The following is a 27,799-nucleotide window of genomic DNA, read 5'->3' as shown; positions in this document are numbered from 1 at the left end:
CACCGGACGTGTATGAATTATGCAGCACCAACTGCATATTTCATGCACCACCGTTGTTATTTTATACACCGACGTGCATGAATCATACACGGTCGTTGTCATTTTAGCAACGACCGTGTATGAAACATGCACCACCGTTGTCATTTTTTTACTCGTGTGCAATCGGCTGCATATTTACCATTTTTTCGTGTTATTGAAAGAGAAAGGACGCATTGTGCAAAAAAATTTATTGAAAATGAATAATATTCAAGAGATTAATTCGCAAGATCCTCAAAATATCATTGGTGAGTTGCTAGAAATCGATGGAAATATTGTTGTGGTTCGCGATACAAGCCATTGCAGCAGTCAAGATGCGGAATACAATGAGGACGATTATATGTTAAGGGAGTTCTTAAAAGGAATAAATATGGAGTCGCTTTTTGAACAGTTAAAAGGTAAGTAAATAAAAATGAAGTTAATTAGTGTAATTAACAAAGAATTTTCTTTTTTGTTCTTTTAGCATCAGATGTAACATTTCGCAGTTTGCAGTACTTGAAAAAAGAAGATTTAAAGGAAGCAGTGCCACCATTGGGACTGCGTGTTGAATTCAGAGAAAAGCTCTTTGCTTGGAAAAAACGAGAGGTACGTATTATTTGTATTACAGTGTTGAACTCAGTATTAATATTGTCATAACAATAGCTCGGGATTGATGACGAAACTATGTCAGTTCCATCTAAAATAGGCGAATGGTGGAAACGCAACGAGACACCTGCAAGTACTCCTGGTACTCCCGGTACTCCCCACACTACAGTTTCGTACGGCTCAAAAGCCAAAGGAATTCTGTCAGAGGTAAAGTAAGAGTAATATTTGTGTAAGCATAGTTAATGTAGTTTTTTTATTTAATATAGGATCTAAAGGAATTGTTAACACATACCTCGAAGGGGAAACTAGCGCTTGAATGTAGTAGTGCTAATAAGAAATTAAGTGACGAGCAAAGAGATGATATACTTAATATAATTATTGAAGATATTTTAACAAACAATGTCACTCTTTGCGCTCAAGACTATATGCGCATATTGGACGAAATTTGTTCCGTTTTTCCTCTTGAAAACGAAATGAGGGTAAGATTAACAATATAAATAAGGTATCTGATTATGTAGTTTCTTAACTTATAAAATGTATTTATTTTTAGGATTATTATTACATTTCAAGAAAAGGAAAGAATAACGCAAGCGGAAAACTTTACGCCAAGTATAGAAACAAGAAGTCCAAAAAAATAAAGCTTTTGGATTCAGAGCCTAGCACAAGCAAAGCAGCAGCTCACACGTCTTCTAATTTATGCAACAATGATGTTCCCGAAGTTGATGAATCAGTGGAAAATTCAATGAAAGCTTCCTTACTAAGAGAATGTAATGATTGGGGATCGATATGCGAAAAATGGAAAAGATCTTTTAATATACGGCAAAGAGATATAAAAAGTTTAAGTAGCCATGCATTTCTTCTAGAATGGCCGAAGTTGTCCGATGCAAGAGCTTCAGAATTGGTAAGTAGCCATAAGCTATTTATTTGTATATGGATACTAATGTTTCGTTTTAGGTCAACATTGATTTCGATATTATGTATCCGCAGAAAGGCAATCTTCTACTTTCTAAATGGGACCAATTTAAGAAAAAAGTTTACAACTATTATGGGAAAAATGTTCATAACGAACATTGCAAACAACTCTTCGCAAATGTTTTGACGGCAAGCAGCATAGGTAAATTTTAATTCCTGTGGCCCCTTAAATATCTCTGGAGCATGAGATTCGAAGCTAAACACAAGGAGGCAAAAGCCTATTTAGGAAATACTACATCAAGAGTAAATCCCTGTCATTCATTATCTATTAAGTCTGGATTGAAATTTTCCAATTTTTTATTAAAACACGAAGATAACTTAGAACCAAATGTTACCATTAATACGCATACCATCACAGATTTGGCAAAAGAGGAATATTGTTACAAAAAAAGTAAGCCAGTTTTAAATTACAACAATTGCAAAGTGTCTGATGACATTTTTTTAAGGGAACTAGGTATAAAAAAAAAAAATATTATTTAGCAACAAATAATGACGCAATTGAACTTTTCAAAATTAAACATTTAATAATTGCAAATGAAAATGTTTACATTTTATGTAACCAAGTAAAAGTTAAGAACTTTAATTATCATTTACAATCGTATGAAGTTGGTTCTTTGAATGAGGATACAACTTTTCTAATACCAATTTTAGATTTTATTACTTACCCATTTCACTTATATCCTATGAATAATGGAAAAGTTTATTTCAGAGTTAAGCTAATTTAATTTGTTTCTATACATTGAATATATGTAATTCGAATTGTTTTGTCAAATCAAATATGAATTTATATTGAATTTATGTAATTGTTTTCGTTTAATAAAACACTTTTCAAAAAATTTCATTTCTTTTACTAAGGGTATAAAATGGGAAAGGAACGGATATAAAAAAAATGACCACCATTGGTTTCAATCTGACAACGGGGCGTTGACAATATGACAACGGAGCGTTGACAATATGACAACGAAGCGTTGATGAACTGACAACCAGGGCTGCCAGATTATTTTTATGGAAAATCGTCAAAATGACGATTTTTAAAATTAAAATCGTCAAATCTATTTTACAAAATCGTCAAAAAAATCGTCAAAAATTAAAATGGGGACATTTAGTTATATTTAAATATATCGTCTGCTCCGTCGGAAAAGGTCATAAGTCCACTTTTTTTGGAAATCGCGTTTTTGTTACAGGATGATAGTACAAGTCAAACACGTCGTATGATACAAAGAAAATGGTAGTATGTCGCGTTTTTCTATATGTTTTGCCCTTGTCGGAAAAGGTCGTAAGTCCACAAAACGTACAAATTTGAGTACGAAAAGGTCGTAAGTCCACAGGAAAATGTATACTTTAAAAGAATTCTACAGTTAATGTAGTTCAGATATAATGTTTAACGTCATCCATGGTTGGGGTACAATGTAAAGAACTAGCCTACACCTTTGGATGATAATCGGATGATATTTGGCGGAGCCTTTGGACCAAACTTTTGAACAAAAATGTGATAATTTCTATATTGCAACGAAAATCTACATTTGAAATATATTTTCCCCTATAAGCGAACTGATTATGAAAGATGGACATCTGGCCTTTTCATTGATACAAATTGAGATGCTGTATGTGTTCAAATACCTCATATATTGAAAAAATTGTAAAAAACCAAGATTTTTACTGTTTTACTGTCGTATATCTGACTTAACTTTATTAACTGGTAATATGTGGTTTCTCTAGGGACATTTATTCACGTAACGAGATTAGTTTGTGTTCTGAATTGAGTGCAATTAAGTGCAATGTTTATATTATTAAATGATTCTAAAATAATAATTGATTGAAGACATAATAGTTTTGCTAACAAAGAACAGTATGAATTTGGAATGGAATTAGAGGATGGTGTCATGGGTCTAGCTTCCTATGGTTTTCACGGTGATTCTGAAAGCTCTGATGATATACTTCCTAAGCCCAGGAAGACATTACATGCTGAAGATTCTACATGGTTTGCAGACAAAAACAAAAAACCCCAAACGAAGAATAAATACCAAATTTCAGCCATTTCTGAGGAATATTGAGGCCATACCTTCAAAATACCGGAAATCGGGAGGTACCGTAATTTCAAAAGACGGACAGACGGTCATGGTTATACCGACTTAGAATTTTACTCTGATCAGGAATATATATAATTTATAGGGTCTCCGCTGAATATATCGATATGTTACAAACTGAATGACAAATTTAATTATACCCTCCATCTTATGGTGGAGGTTGGTGTTGATATATAATTTTAACATACCGCCAAATAACTGATGACTTGAGACATGCCGACTGTGTTCACCTTCTTAAAATGTATCTTATATACCTGATGAAACTATAGCTATCGATATGTTGCCTTCTAATCTAAACCCTTGCTTTCCAATAAGACCAAAGCTTCTTTACGCATAACATCTGGTATTTCCATTGATTTGTAGCATATTTAAGAAAGTGGGGGTGGTCGGGTCTTATTGCTAAAATATGTAGCCAGGATTGGGAAAACGGAATCGTTCGTAAGTTTTATAAATGTATATAGCGCATTTAAAAAATAGGGCACAGGTGTAACCCGCTCCTCCGAAATTCAACAAAATATATAGCCTACTTCCACCAAGGGACCTCCCTGTGCATAATCTGAAAATTACATGGAATAAGTACTTAGGGTCGGAGATTCAACAACCGTTGCCTCGCAAATTAATTTTCTGACCGATATTTTCAAAACTTTAGCAAAAAGCGTTTTTTAAAAATAGGGCTTGTCCCCGCCCCCACCGAAATTCCAAAAATGTAGACCCTATTTTCACCCCGGTTGTTCCTTGTATATTCTCTGAAATTTTCAAAAAAAATCGGTTAAGCCGTTTTTGAGTCTATGCGGAACATACAAACATACACACATTGTCTTTTATATATAAGATTTCACCCAAAAGTTTTGGTCCATTAAACCCGCTAATAATTATCTCATCACCATGTTAAATTGCAAGCTTATTCTTTGTCTTAAACTCAAATAATTTTTAAAATTTCGCTCCGATCGGAATATTACTGCGATTTACAGGACAGCTACAAAGTTGGGTAAAAATTGTTTGTGTGTGTTTGGTCCATTTCACACCTTTCGATTATAACCAACATCTAATGGGGTCACTTCTGGTCGGAACCCAACCTCTCCACAAAATTTCGTGACGATGGGTCCAAAATTAAGGCCTGGAGTTTTATTACAATTGTTAATGGATGGACGGACACACATAGCTAGATCGCTTTATCTCGTCAAGATATGAAAAAATGGCAGGGGGAGGGGGTCTACGACGAAAATTTCGCGATGTTACACGAATATTGGACAAAACAAACTTGTAATACCCTTTCCACATTGTTTTGTAAAGTAAAATATTTTATTTTAAAAACGTCCGTAAATTGTAGAAAAAGATCGTAAGTCCCTACCAACATACAAAACTGTACAAGGAAAAGGTCGTAAGTCCAAAGACATCCAATTATCTCCCAAACGCGTCGGAACTTTATCAAACAATGTACAGGTATTGAAGCGGAATAAATTAACGAGAATACTGCCTTTACCACCATAATAAAATCTTTAATACAGAAAGCGCTGAAATGTTTTTTCTTCCTCCTGAAAAATTTATTGAGAGGGACTTACGACCTTTTCCGACGGAGCAGACGATGTTTAATTAAAATAAACATAAAATGAATATTCATGTTAGTAAACAAGTTTTACTTCAAATCAGTATTAAATTATAATTAATTAAACGATTTTTTAAATAAATATTTTAGTCAACGTTCTTAACATGTAGTGTTTAATCAATGTGTCAAACAATTTGTGTTGTTAAGTATACTCTACATTGAATCCTTATGAAGAGAATTTAAATACATACATATTTGGTTTTTTTTTTTTTTTTTTTTTGAATATTTACTCCACAATCGACACGTTTCAAATCAAATTTTTCATTTGCGAAATAAATCCGTTTCATTATTTTCAAACATTTCCTCAATATCCAAAGGCTTTACTTTACGAAAATCTGAATCTAATTGTTGCTTGTTGCTGAATCCTTCTTGTTCACATAATGTGGAAATTCGTTAAGGATGTGGAAACATCCATAAAATTGTTTTCAAAATCAAATCTATTAAACTTTCAAAATTTCTGCACAAAGCTCAATATAAAAGTTAACGCAGTTAATTGCCCAGTACAGAACAGAATCTGTTAGTGTTGAAATTTCGAATTTTTGGTCCTTTAAAAATTTACCAAAAAATAGGAAATTTTTGCAGGTTCTGTAGCAGTGCAATTATATATTTTGCTTGTTTCCATTGAATTCAGTTTGGTTCTAGTTAAAAATTCCTTTGCATGTACACTAAAAAATATGTATGTGATTATTCTTTAACAAATAATTTTAAAAATCAGCTAAGAATATTTGATCAGTTTTTACAAATTCATATCTTACAACATTTTTTATGACTGTATTAACAAAATATCCAAAAATCGTCATTTTTTGGGTAAAAATCGTCAAATCGTCATTTATCAATTTTTGACCAAAAAATCGTCAAAATGACGATAAATCGTCAAATCTGGCAGCTATGCTGACAACGAAGCGTTGACAATCTGACAACGGTGCGTGCTCGAAATGACCACGTATGTGTTTCGTGCACGTCTATTGTTGAAACCGTTGCCAAAATCTCGGTGTCAAAATGACAACGGCGTGCTCATTTTGACACCAAACGTGGTTGATACACTATCATACACGGATGTGGTCATTTCATACACGGATGTTGTCATTTTTTCTCTGGGTGTAGGCCCTTATAGAAGGTCCCTCCCGATTTTTTATATGTTGAAGGCCGTGGCCTCAATATCCCACCGAAATGGCTGAAATTTGGTATTTAGCCTTCGTTGCTGATCTTAACATTTACTTGTTCCGCATGTGATCTCCTACTGACATCAAGAGTATATTCTAATACATTCATGATTGAAACCCCCAACGACATTTGAAAAATCACTATTATAGATTCGTTGGCCGCTGAAAACCACATTCTTAAGTGCTATTTATATATCCACAACTATATCGGCAGTTTAAGTCCATTGAATTTGCATGCATCCTTCCCAATCTCCAATGGACAAAAACACATTGCTATTGTACCAACTACCAGAAAGCTTGTTAAGTTAACTTTTTAATAACAATGGTGTGTACGTATACAAGTGTATGTATGTATGAAGGAAAGCATGTGTTGGAGTGTATGCAAATTTTGTAAACTACATACTGCTACAATACCTTCTTTTTGTATGTATGTCTTACACAAAAATTTGGAAATGTTCATACATAGTCGAATTACAATGTTACTCTTACCGCTTTGTGTGGGTGCAGTAGAAAGATGGAAGGAAAGAGAAATTGGTATTATTTGATTTTACTTTAGCAATTTTTGATTTGTTTGTGCTTCACTTGCAATTTTTGTGTGCATGTGTACTTTATACTTAATTGTTAAAATCAAAAAGTTTGTGATTCGTTCGAGTGCAACAATTTCACATTGTCATGTGAGTATTAGAATTGAGCCAGTCGTCGAAGAAAATGAAATGGGGCCTTATTATAATACGCATATTTTATACTCATATTTGGAATATTTAATACCAAATTCAAAAATTCCGGTATATGTGATAAACACTTCAATGTGGATAAACACTTCAAAATACCGAAAATCGGGTGATACTATTATATGGGGACTATATCAAAAGGTGGACCTATAAGGAGAAATTTTGGAAGAAAGTTTTTTTTTAGCCCAAAAAAAGACTAAATACGAAATTCCAACAATTTCGGTAAGATAATCCGGCTAGAATCTACTAAATACCGAAAATCGGAGCGTACCCTTATGTGGGGGCTATATCAAAACCTGTACTGGGGGAAAATTTGCTTGGTCCCTTTTTCAAAAGATAAAGTTGCTTAAACGTTCAAAATATCGAAAATAGGGAGGTACCGTTATATGGGGGATATATCAGAACGTGGACCTAAACTGATATATTTCTAGGGGGGAGTTTTTAATAGCCCCAAATAAAACTTAATGCCAAATTTAAGCCATTTCGGTAAGATAATATGCCTTAAACATTTAAAATATCGAAAATCCGGTGGTACCGTTATGGTACCTATACTGATATATTTCTGGGGAAAGTTGTTTATAGCCCCAAAGAAGATTAAATACGAAATTTAAATTATTTCGATAAAATAATCCGGCTAAACCGTTCTAAACACTGAAAATTGGGAGGTATCGTTATATGGGGTCTATATAAAACTTGGGGCTATATCGATATACTTCTGGGCGAAACTTGTTTAGCCACAACGAAGACTAAGTACCAAATTTCAGCCACTTCGGTAGGATATTGAGGCCACAATCTTCAAAATACTGAAAATCGGCAGGTACAGTTTTATGTTGTTAATATGAAGTCTTGGGTGGACCCATACCGAACAATTTCAGGTGGAAAGTTTTATATCCCCAACGATGACTAAATACCAAATTTCTGCCATTTCTGTGTGGATTTTAGGTCACAACCTCCAAAATACGGAAAATCGGTTGAACGGCACTGTATGTAGACGTACATTGACAAATTTTAGGTGGAAAGTTGTACGTCCCCAAAGACTATTTACCTGGCCCATTACAGATTCTCTGTGTTTGCTTCTTGGGCCAGGCAATTCTGCGTACACCGCCATGTGGCACGTATTTATACGCCTTTTTAGCGGGTTCATCATCGCTCATTCTTATGATATGGCCTAGCCAACGCAATCGTTGAATCTTAATACGTTTATCTATCCTGATGTCGCTGTATAGCAGATACAGCTCGTGGTTCATACGACGTCGATATTCCTGTCAACGCAGATTGACGAATTTCGAAGAAGTTTTCTCTCAAACACACCAAGCACTGCCTCGTCTGCTTGCGCAAGTACCCAGGCTTCGGAACAATACATCAGCACGGGTAGTATCAGTGTTTTGTAAAGTGTTACTTTTGTTTGACGAGATGTGGTTTTATTCTTACATTGCTTACTTAACCCAAAGTAGCACCTATTGGCCAACACTTTTCTTATTATACCCTCCACCATAGTATGGAGGGTATATTAAGTTTGTTTTTCCGTTTGTAACGCATTGAAATACTCATTTGCGACCCTATAAAGTATATATATTCTTGATCAGGGTAAAATTCTAAGTCGATCTGAGCACGTCCGTCCGTCCGTCCGTCTGTGGTAATCACTCTAGCATCCACAAAAATAGAGATAGGACGCTGAAATTTTGGGAAAATGCGTCTTTTGTTTGCAGGCAGGTCAAGTTCGATGATGGGCTATATCGGTCCACGTTTTGGTATAGCCCCCATATAACGGTACCCCCCGATTTACGGTATTTTGAAGTTTTTAGCTACATTTTAGACCGATTTAGCTATAATTTGAAATTTAGGGTTCTTAAGTATCAATAAACTTATATAACAAAAGTTGTAGACATAGGTCCACGTTTTGGTATAGCCCCCATATAACGGTACCCCCCGATATACGGTATTTTGACGTTTTTAGCTACATTATCAGACCGATGTAGCTATAATTTGACATTTAGGGTTCTTAAGTGTTAATAAACTTATAAATTAGAAGTTGTGGACATACGTCCACGTTTTGGTATAGCCCCCATATAACGGTACCCCCCGATTTGCGGTATTTTGACGTTTTTAGCTACATTTTCAGACCGATGTAGCTATAATGTGACATTTGGGGTTCTTAAAAGTCAATAAACTTATATAACAAAAGTTGTGGACATAGGTCCACGTATTGGTATAGCCCCATATAACGGTACCCCCCGATTTACGGTATTTTGACGGGTTTAGCTACATTTTCAGACCAATTTAGCTATAATTTGACATTTAGGGTTCTTAAAAGTCAATAAACTTATATAACAAAAGTTGTGGACATAGGTCCACGTATTGGTATAGCCTCCATATAACGGTACCCCCCGATTTACGGTATTTTGACGGGTTTAGCTACATTTTCAGACCGATATAGCTATAATTTGACATTTGAAGTTCTTAAATGTCAATAAACTTATGTGACAAAACTTGTGGACATAGGTCCACGTTTTGGTATAGCCCCCATATAACGGTACCCCTCGATTTACGGTATTTTGACGTTTTTAGCTACATTTTCAGACCGATATGGCTATAATTTGACATTTAGGGTTCTTAAGTGTAACTAAACTTATATAACAAAATTTGTGGACCTAGGTCCAAGTATTGGTATAGCCCCCATATAACGGTACCCCCGATTTACGGCATTTTGACGTTTTTATCTACATTTTCAGACCGATTTAGCTATCAATTGACATTTAGGGTTCTTAAATGTCAATAAACTTATATAACTAGTGGACATAGGTCCATGTTTTGGAATAGCCCCCATATAACGTTACCGCCCGATTTCAGGTATTTTGAGAATTTTACCAACAAGTTTTAACCGAATTATCTGTAATTTGAACATTTGACATTTGAAATTCTTAGTGGTCACCACACCTCTCCACCAAAAATTGTCAAGAAAGCCCCCATATAACGGTACCTCCCGATTTTCAGTAATTTGATGATTTTAGCTACAATATTAAACCGAACAAGCAGTAATTTGACATTTGAAGTTCTTAGTGGTCACAACACCTCTCCATCAAAAATTGTCAACATAGGTCCATGTTCGGATATAGCTCCCATGCAACGGTACCTCCCAATTTTCAGTAATTTGGCAATTTTAGCTACAATTTTTAACAGAACTAACTGTAATTTGGCATTTGAAGGTTGTAGTGGTCACCACACATCTGCATCAACAATTTTCAACATAGCCCCAATATAACGATACTTCCCTATTTTCGGTACTTTGAGGATTTTACTTAAAATGTTTAACCGAACGTAGGTCCATGTTTTTGTATAGCCCCAAAACAAACCTCCCGACTTTCCGTACCTTAGCTTTATTTTTTGGACGAACTTTCTGTAATTGGAAATTTAAAAGTCAACAAAAATTCTGCAACAAAAATTGTTCATTTAAGTTCATATTTTCGTATAGCCCAGATACCTCCGAACTAGCTGTTAATGACATTTGAAGTTCCCACGTTATGTACCGATTTTCGATATTTTGAGGATTCTAGCTAAATTTTTTAACCGAATTAGGAGTTATTTGACATTAAAGGCTCCCATCAAAAACTGTCAACCTAGGCCCATGTTTTATTATAACCCCTATATAACAGTACCTCCCAATTTCTAGCCCACCAAAAATTGTCAACAGTTAGATATAGGCACCATAAAAAAGGGCCTCCCGAATGAAGCATTTTATGTACATTATCTGACATTTTAACGTACTCACTTAAAGTTGGGGACAGGAATGAATATTTTATGGTGGAGGGTATGAAAAGTTCGGCCCGGCCGAACTTAATGCTTTTTTACTTGTTCTTATTTCACAACTGATGTTGTTTGTTGTGCTCATGACGGTGCCGAGCTACACGAAGTCTTTTAATACCTCAAAATTGTTGGTACCAACATTCTCAGTTGGTGCTAGGTTTGTGGTCGTATTACGCGTCGATACCATCAACTTGGTTTACTGCCAGACCCACTTTAGCAGATTCTCTTTCGTCTTTCAAAGGTATCAGTTACTTCAGCATAAGCAAGTAACATATGGCTGTTTGTATATATTGTGCACTTCTTTTCACTTTCGCATCTCGTGTAACCATTTCCAGCAGAATGTTGAAAAGATCACACGAGAGGCCATAACCTTGTCTGAAACCTCCTATTTTAACTGACGATCGAGTATCAGTTAATGTCATTCTACAAAGCTGGATGAACTTTGCAGGATACCAAATTCAGACATGGCTTGGAATACCTTTGAACAAAAAGGTGGTAAGTGTCGATCTGCATCTCTTGGGACTTCTTCAGGATTTGCCGCAGGGTAAATATCTGATCAATGGTGGATTTGCCAGGTCTAAAGCCGCATTGGTATGGCCCAATTATTTCATTGACCATAGGCTTTAGTCGTTCGCACATTATCCCTGACACTATCTTATAGGCAATAGGGAGAAGACTTATGCCCCTATATTTAGAGCATACAGTCTTATCTCCTTTCTGGGGACAGGGTACAGGATGCTCAGGTTCCAATCGTCGGGTACTCGTTCTTCCTGCCAGATGGTGCTAACTAGCTGATGAATACACCTTGTCTGGGCGGTATACATTCAATACCATCTTCTGGGATTGGATCTTTGGTATCTTCGCCGTCTTCGCTACTATCGGATTCCAACAGTTTGGATAAATGTTCTTTCCATATCCTACTGGAGGATGTGCCTGTACCAAAGCCATCAGTTTAATATTTCACTCTTTGGTAGAACTTTCGGACTTTATTCTGGGTCCTGTACATCTCGATTTTTCCACACTCCCGTCTTTCCATTTTTCTCTTTTTTCTGCGGAAAACGTGTTTCTCCTTTCTCCTTTTCTCCGGATACCTCTCTCGTGCGCTACGCGTTGCTACTGATTGTAGAGTAGCCCTATATGCCGCATTTTTCTCTTCGGTAGCAGCACGGCACTCCTGGTCATACCGTGGGTTCCTTGGTGGAGGTCTCTGGTATCCAAGTATGGATTTTGCGGCTGTTTGCATGGAGTGGGCAAAACTTTGCCATTGTCCTGATATGTTATCGTGTTGTGTCGTTTCGTATTTTATTCGCTACGTTTAACTGGGTACGTACCTTTGCTACAACAAGGTGGTGGTCCGTCCGAGTCTATGTTTGCTCCTCGGAACGAACGTACATCCAACACGCTCGATGAATGTCTCCCATCTATCACAACGTGATAAATGTGATTTCTTGTTTTCTGATCCGGATACAGCCAGGTGACGTTATGAATGTTGAGATGCTTAAATCTGATGCTGCGAACTACCGTTGTCAGATGTTTCACTGTGGACAAAAGATATTCTCCTTTGGGCCAAAGATATTCTCCTTTCCAATTTTGGCATTAAAATCGCCTAGAATATTTTTAATGTCATGGGCGGGGCAACGGTCATAAGTTGCTTCAAAGTGCTCGTAAAATATATCTTTGGTCTGTTCGTCCTTGTCTTCAGTGGAAGCATGAGCGCAAATAAAGCTGATGTTGAAGAATTTTGCTTTTAATCGTATTGTAGCGAGTCTTTCATTCACTGGGGTGAAGCTTGAGACCAGATGTTTTAACCTCCGACCAACTACAAGTCCGCAAACAAACTCATGCTTTGTGTCATGACAGCTATAATACAGTGCGTCACCTTTAGTTGTTGTTGTGACTTTCCCAATCCATGGTATTTCCTGTATGGCAGTAATGTCGGTCTTGTACTTTTCAAGTACATCTGCCAATGTATAAACTGCATCTCCTCTATAAAGTGTGCGAACATTCCAGGTGCAGATTCGTAGATCATGGTCCTTAAAACGTTTACAGGGTTCGTCAACTTTAGAGGGGTTTATTTTCCTTTTCTTTCGTTTTTTCATAGTAGGCTGCTTTTTCTAGGGGAGGGTTACTAACCCGACGCCCAAACTAACGTTTTTAGCGTTCTTATGAGTGGACGCGCGGCACATGTTAGCTCGCTACCTTTAACGGGTGTTAAAGGCAGCTCCCCAGGTGACACCACGGTGAGGTCAGTGTCCACTTGAGATGAAAGAGGGAACAAGATAAATCCTGGGCTTTGCCATGTTAAAGCCGGTCAGGACCGTTCCTTGTTATCTTTCATCCTCTACATCACCCACGTCCCCAAGGACTAAATACCAAATTTCATCCATTTCGGTGGGATATTGAAGTCACAGGCTTCAAAATACCGAAGACGTAGACCTATACCGACAAATTTTAGGTGGAAAGTTTTATGTACCCAACGTATACTAAATACCACATTTCATTTATTTCGGTGGGATACTCAGGTATCCACCTTCAAAATACCAAAAATCGGGAGGTACAGTTTTATGGGGGCTATATGAAGGCGTGGGTGGCCTGTACCGAAAAAATTCAGGTGGAAAGGTTTATGTCGCCGACGATACCAAATTTCAGGCTTTCGGTGGGATATTGAGGCCTCCACCTTCAAAATACCGAAAATCGGAAGGTAACATTTTAGGGGGATATATTATAACATGGACCTACACTGATATATTTCTGGGAGAAAGATTTGTATAGCCCATTTCGTTGAGAAATATGGATAAACCTTCAAAAAACCGAAAATCGGAAGGTATCGTTATATGGTGGGTATATCAAAACGTGGACATATGACAAATTTCTGGAGGGAAGTTTGTTGGTCCCAAAGATAATTATGTACCAAATTTCAGTCACTTAATCACATTAAATGTTCTAAATATGGAAAATGGGGAGGTGCCGCTATATGGGGGCTATATCAAATCGTGGACGTATGTATACCAACAAATTTCTGTAAGAAGGTTTTGTAGCTCCAAAGAGTATTTTTCTCTTATACCGTTGGACCCTCTCTCTAGATCCCAACTGACAGACCTGGATAGATGATGGAGGGATAACTTACCGAATGGTAGATAGCACTCCTCATTCGGTGATTCATCCCTCTCACGGTAACATCTGAGTAAGTACTGCAAGTTTCATTGTTTCTTACCCCTGGTGCAGTTCTCAGGGCGGCGTTCTGCCAGGTTTCTATATTGTTTCATCGCTTTGAAGAACCACAATGGCGCCGCATAACTTACCGCAGAACGATCCATCGTGTTATACGTGGTCAACAAGGTTTCTTTATCTGCACCTTGAGTGCTGGCGGCTAGGGACTTCAGGAACTTTTTCCTACACCTCAGCTTGTTGCAGATAGTTGTGGCATGCGCGAACTAAGTGAAGCCGTTTTAGCATTACCATGGAGATACCGTAGGGGCCTAACGCTTTGGATGTCAATACAGCCCCAGCCAGAGTAACATCTTCAAACGTGACTGAGTTCCCATCTTCCTTCTTGCCAGGTGTTCGAGAATGTCTTAATCGTTACCCATAATTTATTAATCCTGGATCCAATATCCTTAGATGATCTAGCCACTTATTTAGCTTGTTCTCTCCTATTAACTTCCAGTGTCAGCTCCCTAACTCTGGGGACACCAGGGTTGGTTTGACGAAGATTATCTCGATCAATTACTGCGACTGAAGTTCATTCTTTCCAGAATTCGAAAGTGACTTAACCGTTACCCATATATCACTAATTCTAGCCACTTGTTTGGATTGTGCTCAACAACCGACCTAACTTCCAATGTCAGCTCCCTAGCTCTAGGGTCACCAGGGTTGACTGGACGAAATTGAACAAGCTAATTTGCTATACCCGCCGTCTCTGATGGGAAATTTGGTCTCACTTTGGGCATATATAGCGAGCGGCTGCAGTTGTGATGATGTCCCGTAATATACTTTCTGCTGCCTCAACATCATAAGGGTTGGGCATTCACTGAAGCGGTGATTGGTGAAATCTCTGAAACTAGGCTAATTCGTTTGCCCATAATAAAAAAAGTGATGCATGCAGAGGTGATGAAGTCGGGCGGTCTGCTGATGGATACAATTATAGGGAGATGGTCTGACCAAAGAGAGACGACGGGTGTCCCGATGACGTCATTTATGAAACCAGGTTTCCATTAATTCTGGTAAGGGCGTTCTTGTTGACCGTGGACCACGTAGTGCCATAAATCTGTTCAGCTACCGTCATATACCAGGCAATGCAATGCAGTGCCTATAACTTGGAGTACAGCTATTGACTGGCGGGATGTATACATTAAGCAACTCTACCGGGGCAGTTCCAGACCTGACTGATACCCCCATACATTCCATGTACTGGTCATTAACCCAGACTCAAACGAGGTAGGTGTGTATTGAACAGACTGGAGCAACCGCCTCCATTAATTGTGCGATCCTTTCTCAATTCGTTATAAGTATCACAACGCTGAAATCTGTAGTTAATGCTGAGCTTGGTTCCCTGCTCCGCCGTCACTATGAATTTCTTTTGACTTAGAGATTGAAGTCACAACGACCAGTGTTAAGTGCTGCGCGTGTGGTTGCTTTTGGGGTACGTCCGTAGCCGGCATTCCCGGATATGAAGAACTACAAAAATACAAACATTTGTACATTGAGGTGGCGGGCGCTGAACGCAGCAGTAGTGATGTTTCGGGTTTGTTTGTTAAATACTTCGTCTACCTCGGCACTGTCATAAACACAACAAACAACAATGAGTTGTGAAATAAGAAGAAGAATAGTATTGGCCAACAGATGTTAGTTTGGACTAAGTAAGTTCAAGCAAAAAAGGCAGTGCTTCGTGTGTGTTGAGAGAAACATTATTTTAAAGATCTATGGACCACTCTGCATTGACTGTGAATATCGACGTAGCATGAACCACGAGGTGTATCGGCTATAAACGGCATCAGCATATTTAATCGAAACTAATTACAACGACTACGTCGGCTAGGCCATGACATGAAATTTTGCTATGGTGAACCCACTAAAAAGCGTATAAATACAGTAGATCCAAGGCTTCGATAGAGTAACCAAGTGGAACACAAGGTGAAAACGCGATATTCCAATTGGAACCAAAAAATAAATAGTTGGTTTTGGTAGAGATTTTCTTTCTGAAATTCATATTCGAAAATGTACAACATTCGTTTATTTCTTCTACAAAATTATTGTTCCCGGATTGGTGTTTATTTTCGAAGTTGTTGCCCTTACATTGGGCGCCATAATTCCATCACATGACAACTTCTTCCCTGTAACTTACCAAACTATTTATACCAACAAATGCTGCTTCATGTGAATGTCATTCATTGTAAGCTTAGTAACTTATTTCGAAGGGGGCATATCATAAGTGGGTTGGAGTGCATTTCTCATTCGATTCTAGTTTTATTTGTTAGTTAATAGGTATCTATATCAGAATACACTTGTGTTTGTATTTCGAGTGGACAAATACAAATAAATACAGAAAATTAAAAAGTTTTATTGCATATGTTGGAGTTTTGTATGAAAAAAAATATTTTACAATTTTTTTTATTCATCAATTCTGATGCGGATGAGTATTTCAATACAAAAAGTCTGAGGGTGTACTTGTGTGTGTAAATACATACATATATGTATATGTACATATGGATATCGAAACACAAAATTAAATTGCATCGAGGCTTAATGTTTTATAAGGGTTAATCGATAAAATCGAGGATCAATGTCGTTAATTTTAAGCTGCTCTACTCTATTTACCTATTAAAAGAACGTTTGTTCTTGAAGCCCAAATCAAGAAAAATAAGTGGGAATGGCGGTAACTTTGGTGGCATATTGAGACCACAACCTTCTTAATACCGAAAATCGGGAGGTATCGTTTTATGGGGGCTATATTAAGACGTGGACCTTTACCGACAAATTCCAGGTGGAAAGTTTTGTAACCATAACGGATACTAAAAACCACATTTCAGCCATTTCGGTGGCATATTGAAGCCAAAATCTTCAAAATATTGAAAATCGGGAGTTACCTTTCTATGTGGGCTTTATGTGGAAGTGGACCTATAACGACAAATTGCAGGTGGAAAATGTTATACCTCCAATGAAGAGTAAATATCAAATTTCAGCCATTTCGATGGGATATTAAGACCACAACCCTCAAAATACTGAAAGTCGGGAGGTACCGATATATAGCCCATTTGCATTACCAAACATCCCAGGAATAATAGAAAATTCTATATCAACATATTAAGCTCTATCTAAAAATTGCGAGCTGTATCTTAATTTCAACAGACGGAAGGAGCTACGGAGAAGTGTCTTCCACTGGAGGAGTGTCTTCCGTCTATCATAATATGATCTATCTGGTTTCTCGTTTCTCCATTCCATGGTGATATTCACGTGACCTTGTGAATGGCGCTGCAAAATCGATCAGCCCCACTCCATTTTCAGAAGAGTGAACTTGACCACCACGGGACCAAAGTTATTTTTCTCTCTCAACTTCCGCATTAAAATCTCCTAGAACAATCTTAATGTCATTGCAGAGCAGCGGTCATATGCTCTCTCTAGGTGGTCGTAGAATATATCTGCAATGGGAATATATGTCGTATCATATTTTTCTTCGGTCATGGCGCAGATGTTTTGATATAACGGTACTCACTGAGTTTCCGTTTTTTAAGGTTGTGGCCTCAATATTCCATCGAAATGAATTAAATTTGGTATTTAGTCTTCGTTGGGGGGGTAATAAATATTCCACCCGAAATTTGTCGGTATACCCCCGGCAGGACGGTACCTTCCAATGTTCTGTATTTTGAAAGTTATGGTCTCAATATCCCACCGAAATAGATGAAATTTGGTATTTAGTCTACGTTGGGGGTAAAAAACTTTATATCTGAAATTGGTCGGTATAGGCCCACGCCTTCAAATAGCCCTAATAGAACAGTACCTACCGACTTTCGGTATTTTGCAAGTTGTGGACTCAATACCCCATCAAAGTGGCTAAAATTTGGTATTAAGTCTACGTTGGGGGTATAAAACGCTATTGCTTTTTACGAAAGTCAGTTCAGATTTGAATAGAGCTCCCATATATATTTTCGGCCGATTTCATGTATTTGAAATATGCCACGAAGTTCAGAATGTGCCACACCCTTATGTGTTTTTCTAGATTATTAAATCAATCGACTATGGTTTTCGTGCAAAAGTTGAATGAAATAAATTGCAGGGTATTGTTGAACATTTTAACAATGGCATTTAATTTAACACTTAATTTGACATCAGCATGTGATGATTTGAATTGGCGGGTGCGGACATTTCGGACATTCGTCATGATATGTATTTACATACTTAAACAATTGTTTTATTCGGAATTAAAATAAACAATTTAAGAGCTTTGTTTTGTTAAAAAAATACATATTATATAAAATATCCGCAAACAAATAGTATTTTAAATGGACGTGTGTTCTTCATTGATAAGGGACAGCAAAGAGTTTCGCCCGCACTCAACATCTATGATTAAATTGGAATACGATAAAGTTAGTGGCTTCAAGAGTATTTGGAATAAATGTTAATGAAAATATGAATTAATACACATGTCACCCAAATGTAGGGGATGAAAGATACCAAACAACTGTTCTGACCGGCCTTAACATGGCAAAGCCCAGGACTTATCTTGGTCTCTCTCTTAACTCAAGTGGACACTGACCTCACCGTGGTTTCACCTGGGGAGCTGCCTTTAAAATCCGTTAAAGGTAGTGAGGTAACATGTGCCGCGCGTTCACCCATAAGAACGTTAAAAACATGGGTTGGGTGTCGGGTTAGTAACCCTCTCCTACAAAAAAGCCGCCTACTATGAAAAAAAAAAAACTAAAGAAAAGTAAAAAAAATCCCCCTAAAGTTGACGGCCTCCAACGTTTTAAGGACCATTATCTGCGAATCTGCACCTGGAATATCCGGGCTCTTTAGAGAAAAGATGCTGTTTACGCATTGGCAGATGTACTTGGGAAGTGCAAGGCCGATATAACTGCCATACAGAAAATACGATGGATTGAGAAAGGTGTTACAACAACACCTAAAGGTGACGCACTGTATTATAGCAGCCATGACAAAAAGCAAGAGTTTGGTTGCGGATTTGTAGTTAGTAGGAGGGTAAAACATCTGGTCTAAAGCTTCACCCCAGTGAATGAAAATCTCGCTGCAATTCGATTAAAAGCAAAATTCTTCAACATCAGCTTTATTTGCGCTCATGCTCCCGCTGAAGACAAGGACGAACAGACCAAAGATATATTTTACGAGCGCTTAGAAGAAACATATGTCCGTTGCCCTGCCCATGACATTAAAAGTATTCTAGCCGATTTTAATGCCAAAAACAGAAAGGAGCATATCTTTGACCCAACAGTCAGGAAATTCAGTATCCATAGTGAAACATCTGATAATGGTATGAGGCTGATAGAATTTGCAGCGCCAAAAAACATGGTAGTTAGCAGTACCGGTTTAAGCATCCCGATATTTATAAGGGCACCTGACTGTCTCCAGACCAGAAAACCAGAAATCAAATTGATCAAGTTGTGATAGGTGGAAGACATTCATCGAGTGTGTTCGTTCCGAGGAGCAAGCAAACTTAGACTCGGAGCACAAATAAAGTACGAACATAAAAAATACGAAAGTTGGACATTGATATGCTGCAATCACAACAGATAGCCACAGCATATTCCACTCAATTGGCCCAACTTCTTAATTAAAGCCCTCATCTTCCCGATAACTTACCAGCACAGCGGCAACATATTGCCCGCTCCATACAAACAGCCGGGAAATCCATATTTGAATACCAGAGACTTCCACTAAGGAACCCATGGTACGACCAGGAATGTAGTAGGGCTACTCTAAAATCAGTATCATGCACACGAGAGAGGTATCGGGAGAAAAGAAGAGAGAAAAAAAGTATTTTTAATTAATTTCTCGTTAGAGACGAGCTTACTGACCAAGAAGCTTTTTGAATACGATACGAACCCACACAACCACCACTGTTTGACATGACATGTTTCGCCTTTGGTTTAGGAAGGCTCCTTAGACACATCGGGAGGCTTCACTATCATCTAACTTTTTGGCTCTTTCAAATGCAATTTGTTTTTTACAAAGTTGAATTTTTTGTTCAAATCTTTGTATGGCTTTCATGACAAACGCTTAGAGTAGCCTTTGAAAGTTATGAGTTTGGTTCTGAACACTAACACACCATGACAACACTTTTTTCCATGTGTTTTTCAAGGCCGTGGGTTCGAACCCCAGCCTGGCTCAAGCTGATTTTTATTTGAAAATTTTGCCTATTAGGCAAAGGTAATTTGTTATTAATTTTTAATTAACCCTTTGTGGCCCGATGTTGCCTGTGGGCAATTTTGCATGTTTGTGTATGCGTATTTCCCACACCATTTGAGATATTTATATATACTAAGTGGGTGTCGATATGTTGATTTAAGAAGAATAAAAAATTGAAAATATTTTTAAATAATTAGCTGGCGAAGTTATGGTTGTATAAGTATAAGTATTTGAGTACAAATTTGGACATGAAATATTTTTGTGATTTTATAAAATGCCGTTAAATGTAAAGCGAATTGAATAATTGCAGCTAACATTTTTTGAGAAATCTTGTTGAGATGTTGATCTAACAAAATAAAAAAACAAACATACAATTTACAGTTCCAATCAGTAGTTATAAATTTTTAAAATTTGGAAGTTGCCTGTGGGCAACATTGGGCCATTGTGGTAATAAAGTGGTTACATTAGTGGAAGTCGAAAATGCTGGTTAGTGGTATTTAATGAAATACAAAGGGTCACTGAGACATTCGGACTTGTGAAAAATGTTGTATTTATAATATTATTCGAAGATTGACACATTTTTTAGTGAATATACATATTACATATTAGGAATTTGTAAGATATCAAGCGAATATCTGTTCGAATATCGATGATGATATTTTTTATGTATTGGGTGAAGGCCAATATTATCAGGATTAGAGTCTGCTTACAAAAAAGAAAATACTTTTCAAACGCTTCACTCTGAAACATGTCAATAGGAGCATTTCAAGTTATATGAACACCACCATATACGTCAAAATTGGCTAATTTGTGAACTATATATGATAAATATAGACCAATTTTCCTATAGAATTAAACAAACTCACCAGTTTATGCTTTTCCACATCATGAATAATAAAAAATGTAACTATAATACAAAGACTTAAGAAACAAACCTTGTTCATTTTTATAACCACAATGGCCCGATGTTGCCCACAGGCAACATTTGGTACCTCCCGAACCGCAAGGAATTGATACGATATTTTTGCATAAAGAACTTATTTTTGCGACTACTAATCATAATAAATATGAAATATATTTTTATCTCTACGGAAAAAAATTCGGGGTTCAAAGGGTTAATTTCTCGTTAGAGACGAGCTTACTGGACAAGATGTTTTTTGAAAAACGAAAGCCGACGATACGAACCCACACAACCACCACTGTGTGACATGACATGTTTCGTCTTTGGTTTAGGAAGGCTCCTCAGACACATCGATTGTGGGGCGGCTTCGCTATCATCTAAATTTTTTCCTCTTTCAAATGCAATTTGTTTTTTACAAAGTTGAATTTTTTTGTTCAAATCTTTGTATGGCTTTGATGACAAACGCTTAGCGTAGCCTTTGAAAGTTATGAGTTTGGTTCTGAACACTAACACGCCGAGACAAAAATTTTTTTCCATGTGTTAGATGATAGCGAAGCCGCCCCACAATCGATGTGTCTGAGGAGCTTTCCTAAACCAAAGACGAAACATGTCATGTCACACAGTGGTGGTTGTGTGGGTTCGTATCGTCGGCTTTCGTTTTTCAAAAAGCATCTTGGTCAGTAAGCTCGTCTCTAACGGGAAATTAATTAAAAATTAATAAAAAATTATCTTCGCCTAATAGGCAAAATTTTCAAACAAAAACGTATTTTTTCTAAAGAAAAAGAGAGAAATGGAAAAGCGAGTGGATCGATCTTTTTCATTCCGTTCACCAAAAAGATCCGGGTCGTTAAGTCCGTTCGTTGGCTCTTTTTCGTTCAACAATACATTTGACTGTGTTATTTTCTTTGAAGTCGTTCGTTCTCTGCTGCATATGACTTCGTCGTTCTTTTCACCGAATCGTTCTTTTGAAAATGTTCGTTCACGAATGACACATTGTGTGCTAATGGGGGTGGTTTTGTTTCTGGATTTGATATGAAAGAACCAGATCAACGAATGATACAAAAAAAAGCTATGACTGAGATGTGCTGTTACTGAGCGACAGTAGCTCTCTGAATCATTGTTTGTTTTGTGTGGAAATTTGTGCTGCTTGCGCTAACGCAGCGTTTGTTTCGAGTTTGACTGCAAAACTAATGCATTTGTTTTTTTTTGCTTGCTTGTGTACTTGTGTGTATGCAAAGCTAATGGTGGTGGTTTTGTAAGCAGCAATGACTCGTCCATCGGGGATCCAAATGAACGATATAAAAGAATGAGCTGGATACGGATCCGTTCGTTCTTTTCACGGAATCGTTCCTTTGAACCGGTTCGTTCATGAACGACACAACTCTATTTCCGTAATCAACGCAACAAACCCTAAATTTTGACAAAAATTCAAAAAAAAAAAAAAAAAAAAAAAAAAAAAAAAAATCGGATAGTTTTCGTTGGGGTCGTTCCCGTGGGGCTTTCTATTACACATGTGGGTTAAATGGGCTATTTTTGCATAAAATGACTCTAACATGGAATAACTCTACTAATCGTGGTCCGATTTTGTTGGATTTTTTTTAAATATAGGTATAATTTCGCACTTCAAGGAAACATATATTTTTTGGAAGATAGATCCGGTTACTCCGGTTATTTTAGCCGTTTCATCTAAATATGTGCGTATTTCCCTTATAAGTGCTTATAAATGATGCGTTCTTTAGAACCGATAAAAACCTAAATAATCCCTAAATGTTAACCTTTGATCTCGAATAACTGTTTTTGCACACGTGGGATTGATGGGGACTTTTAGGACATTGCTTCTAATGGCAAACCCCAGCTCTTCACCAAAATTCAGCTTTGTGTGAATTTTTGCTAACATGTGCCGCGCGTTCACCCATAAGAACGTTAAAAACTTGGGTTTGGGCGTCGGGTTAGTAACCCTCCCCTAGAAAAAACAGCCTACTATGAAAAAACGAAAGAAAAGAAAAACAAACCCCTCTAAAGTAGACGAACCCCGCAAACGTTTTAAGGACCATGATCTGCGAATCTGCACCTGGAATGTTCGCACTCTTTATAGAGAAGGTGCAGTCTTCGCATTGGCAGACGTACTTGAAAAGTACAAGGCCGATATTACTGCCATACAGGAAATACGATGGATTGGGAAAGGCGTCACAACAACACCTAAAGGTGACGCACTATATTATAGCTGCCATGACGTAAAGCATGAGTTTGGTTGCGGATTCGTAGTTAGTCGGAGACTAAAACATCTGGTATCCAGCTTCACCCCAGTGAAATTCTTCAACATCAGCTTTATTTGCGCTCATGCTCCCACTGAAGAAAAGAACGAACAGACCAAAGATATATTTTACGAGCGCTTAGAAGAAACATATGACCGTTGCCCTGCCCATGACATTAAAATCATTCTAGGCGATTTTAATGCCAAAATTGGAAAGGAGAATATCTTTGGCCCAACAGTCGGGAAATTCAGCCTCCACAGTGAAACATCTGACAATGGTATGAGGCTGATAGACTTTGCAGCTGCAAAAAACATGGTAGTTAGCAATACCAGATTTAATCATCTCGATATTCATAAGGGCACCTGGCTGTCTCCAGATCAAAGAACAAGTAATCAAATTGATCATGTTGTGATAGATGGAAGACATTCATCCAGCGTGTTGGATGTACGATCGTTCCGAGGCGCAAACATTGATTCGGACCACTATCTTGTTGCAGCAAAGGTACGTACCCGTCTAAACGTTGCAAATAAAGCACGAACAGACACAACGCGGAAGTTGGGCATCGATAGGCTGCAAACACAACAGATAGCCATATCATATTCCACTCAACTAGCCCAATTGCTTAACGCGAGCACTCCTTGTCCCGATAACATAACAACACAATGGCAAAATATTGCCCACTCCATGCAAACAGCCGCAAAATCCATACTTGGATTCCAGAGACCTCCACAAAGGAATTCATGGTATGACCAGGAGTGTCGTGCTGCTACCGAAGAGAAAAATGCGGCATATAGAGCTACTTTACAATCAGTAGCAACGCGTAGCGCACGAGAGAGATATCGGGAGAAAAGGAGAGAAGAAAAACGTCTTTTCCGCAAGAAAAAGAGAGAAATGGAAAAGCGGGAGTGTGAAAAAATCGAGATGTACAGGAGCCAGAATGAAGTCCGAAAATTCTACCAAAGAGTGAAACATCAAACAGATGGCTTTGGCAGAGCCACATCCTCCTGTAGAGACCAGCAAGGTAATCTGGTAATAGATACAGATAGTGTACTCAGGATATGGAAAGAACATTTTTCGAATCTGTTGGTATCCAATAGCAGCGAAGACGACGAAGATACCACAGTCCCAATCCCAGAAGATGGTATTGAATGTATACCGCCCAGCCAAGATGAGGTAAAGACAGCAATAAATCGGCTGAAGAATAATAAGGCAGCAGGGGCCGATGGCTTACCAGCCGAGCTGTTCAAAACCGGAGGCAACACGCTGATAAGGTGTATTCATCAGCTAGTTAGCACCATCTGGCAGGAAGAACGAGTACCCAACGATTGGAACCTGAGTATCCTGTGCCCCGTCCACAGGAAGGGAGATAAGACTGTATGCTCTAACTATAGGGGCATAAGTCTACTCCCTATTGCCTACAAGATCGTGTCAGGGATATTGTGCGAACGACTAAAGCCAATGGTCAACGAGATTATTGGACCATACCAATGCGGCTTTAGACCTGGCAAGTCCACCATTGACCAGATATTTACCCTGCGGCAAATCCTGGAGAAGACCCAAGAGATGCAGATCGACACCTACCACCTTTTTGTCGATTATAAAGCAGCCTTCGACAGTCCGCTGCGCTCAAAGGTATTCCAAGCCATGTCTGAATTTGGTATTCCCGCAAAGCTCATCCGGCTTTGTAAAATGACTTTAACTGACACGAGGTCCTCAGTTAAAATAGGAAAGAACCTCTCCGAAGAGTTTGGTACCAAAAGAGGTTTCAGACAAGGAGACAGCCTTTCGTGTGACCTATTCAACATTTTGCTGGAAAAGGTAATACGAGATGCAAATGTCAAAAGAAATGGCACAATTTACACCAATAGCCACATGTTACTTGCCTATGCTGATGACATAGACATCATGGGACTATCAGTAAAGGAAGTAACTGATACCTTTAGGAAGGTCGAAGCAGAATCTGCGAAAGTGGGTCTGGCGGTAAACGGCGAAAAGACCAAATTGATGGTGTCGACGCGCAAAGCGCCCATAGAGCTCGGACCAACTGTGGAAGTTGGTACCTATAATTTTGAGGTAGTTAAAGACTTCGTCTACCTCGGGACTGCCATAAACACAACAAACAACATCAGTTGTTAAATAAGAAGAAGAATTGTATTGGCCAACAGATGCTACTATGGTCTAAGTAAGCAATTTAAAAACAAAGCCACATCTCGTCAAACAAAAATAACACTATACAAAACGCTGATACTACCCGTGCTAATGTATGGCTCCGAAGCTTGGGTACTTGCGCAAGCAGATAAGGCAGTGCTTGGTGTGTTTGAGAGGAAAATTCTTCGAAAGATCTACGGGCCGATTTGCGTTGACGGTGAATATCGACGTCGTATGAACCACGAGCTATATAAGCTATACAAAGACATGAATATAGTTAAATGTATCGAGATGCAACGATTGCGTTGGCTAGGCCATATCATGAGAATGAGCGATGATGAACCCGCTAAAAAGGCGTATGAATACATGCCACATGGCGGTGCACGCAGAATCGGTAGGCCTAAGCTTCGATGGAGCATACAAGTGGATGAAGAAATGGAAAGGCGCGGTATTCCAAAAAGTCAAGCGAAAAACAGAGAGGAATGGAGATATTTTCTTAGTTCGGTCTATGGAACAAATGTTGTGTAATGGGCCAACTAAGTAAGTAAGTGAATTTTTGCTATTTCAATGCCTATTTTGACTGGACTATAAAGGGCAATGTTTATTTACCAATTAATGATGTTTATTTACCCTAATGAGGTTGACCAATAACTGATCATATAAAACCCTTAAAACGTCCCTAAGAAAACCAACGATGACTTTTTGTGTGTTCTACCCTTGTGATGGCTTTCGATTCATTGTAAACCTGTAAAATAAACTTTTCCAAGCAACCAGCCTCTTTTATGATTAACGTCTTTTTTTTGTCAACATTGCCGTTCAATATGTTACAAAATGTTCTATGGCAAAAATAAATTGTTCGGTCATAAAACAATAAAAACAAATAATGTTTGTTCGTGTTTTTTTTTACGGAACAAGACAAGTCGGGAAGTTTTTAATTAAACTTTTTTTATGGTCACAACGTGAAGATCCTAACTAGAAAACCATGATTTACTTGACTTACTTCCTTCCTACAATGTATGTATGTGCTTATTGCATTACGCCCAATCACACACTCGAACCCACACTCACTTTCCAAACCCAATGGAGAAATATGGAGATATGCTCCTTTTAGCAAATAACAACAAACATTGTAGGTGTTGTTGTTTTCTTGGTATTGTGTTTTTGTTTTGCTTATAGACCACATTGCATGCCTAAGACAATTTCCATCTTCCGTTTTGGCATCCTTGAAAACCACAAGGATATAAATGTGTTTACAACAATTTGTTGGTTTTTCATGGTTGTTTTTTTGTTTTGGTTTCTTGAGGATGATTTTGGGACATGTTTGTTGACTCTGTTACTTTGGAAATGTGCTATGGGCGGCCGACCGACCGAACGACAGTGTTAATAAGTAAGCATGGGCAGATTGAATTCAGGGCTTTACGGAGCAAGGGTGATAAACAAGCATGAGTTTGTGGTAGGGCAGAACAAAAACAACAACGCATAATTTACATTAGTTCACAGGATGTCTTTAAGAAAGGCAGGCTGGCTGATTGTTTAAGGAATCTTAAAATGATATGGAAATCCATACAAAATTTAGGAATTTTGGAAATGTTGTTCTGTTTTTAATTAAAACAGATAGAAGGAGCTCCAACATATTGCTACAAATCTGTTACATTTTTTATCATTTGTGAAAATTGTTGCTAATCCTTTTGTAGCATTTGGAAAGTTTAGCTTAGGTTCGATGCTAATGTTGTTGTTGTTACAGTATTTGATATACAAACATATCGTTTTCCTGTTTAATCTGACTCTGGGCTCAGTTCTAAGAATGTGGCTGTTTCGATAGGATGTAAGCACAAATCTACTGGCAGGGTAGTTGAAAAAGATGCAGTGTTTTAACTGCAGCAGGAGTTATTCTGCTGCGATGGTTGAGGGGTGGTCCCCGTCTTAGTGTGAGTGCTATCCAAACTTGCCTAATAGGCTCGTGGGTCTAGAGGTTCTCTTTTATACCTTTGAAAATTTCTCTCTCTAGGTCATGAAGATTTCTCTAGACGTGCCTGGGTTGGGGAAGCCTGCCCATTAAATCGTGAAAGGGATGCTCACGGTGATAACAACCAAGCGTATACTGCATTGACAACATCCTGTTGCACCGGTAAGACCTTAGCCTCCTCATGA

The 27,799-nt window shown here is 38.0% G+C and overlaps 1 protein-coding gene across 1 annotated transcript; it reads left to right on the top strand.

Annotated features, from left to right (window-relative positions):
• The first annotated feature begins 235 nt into the window (after positions 1-235).
• LOC141392409 (uncharacterized) lies at positions 236-27,799 on the top strand. The gene is made up of 7 exons (XM_073965354.1): positions 236-434; positions 500-621; positions 679-828; positions 888-1,100; positions 1,172-1,522; positions 1,576-1,735; positions 27,657-27,799. The coding sequence occupies exons 1-7, from the start codon at positions 236-238 to the stop codon at positions 27,797-27,799; spliced, it is 1,338 nt and encodes a 445-aa protein (XP_073821455.1).

The sequence above is a fragment of the Musca autumnalis genome, unplaced genomic scaffold (assembly GCF_047663935.1).
Source record: "Musca autumnalis isolate F117 unplaced genomic scaffold, ASM4766393v1 scaffold_2, whole genome shotgun sequence".
Taxonomy (NCBI): Eukaryota; Metazoa; Arthropoda; class Insecta; order Diptera; family Muscidae; genus Musca; species Musca autumnalis.
This window is presented reverse-complemented; position numbering and strand designations above follow the sequence as displayed.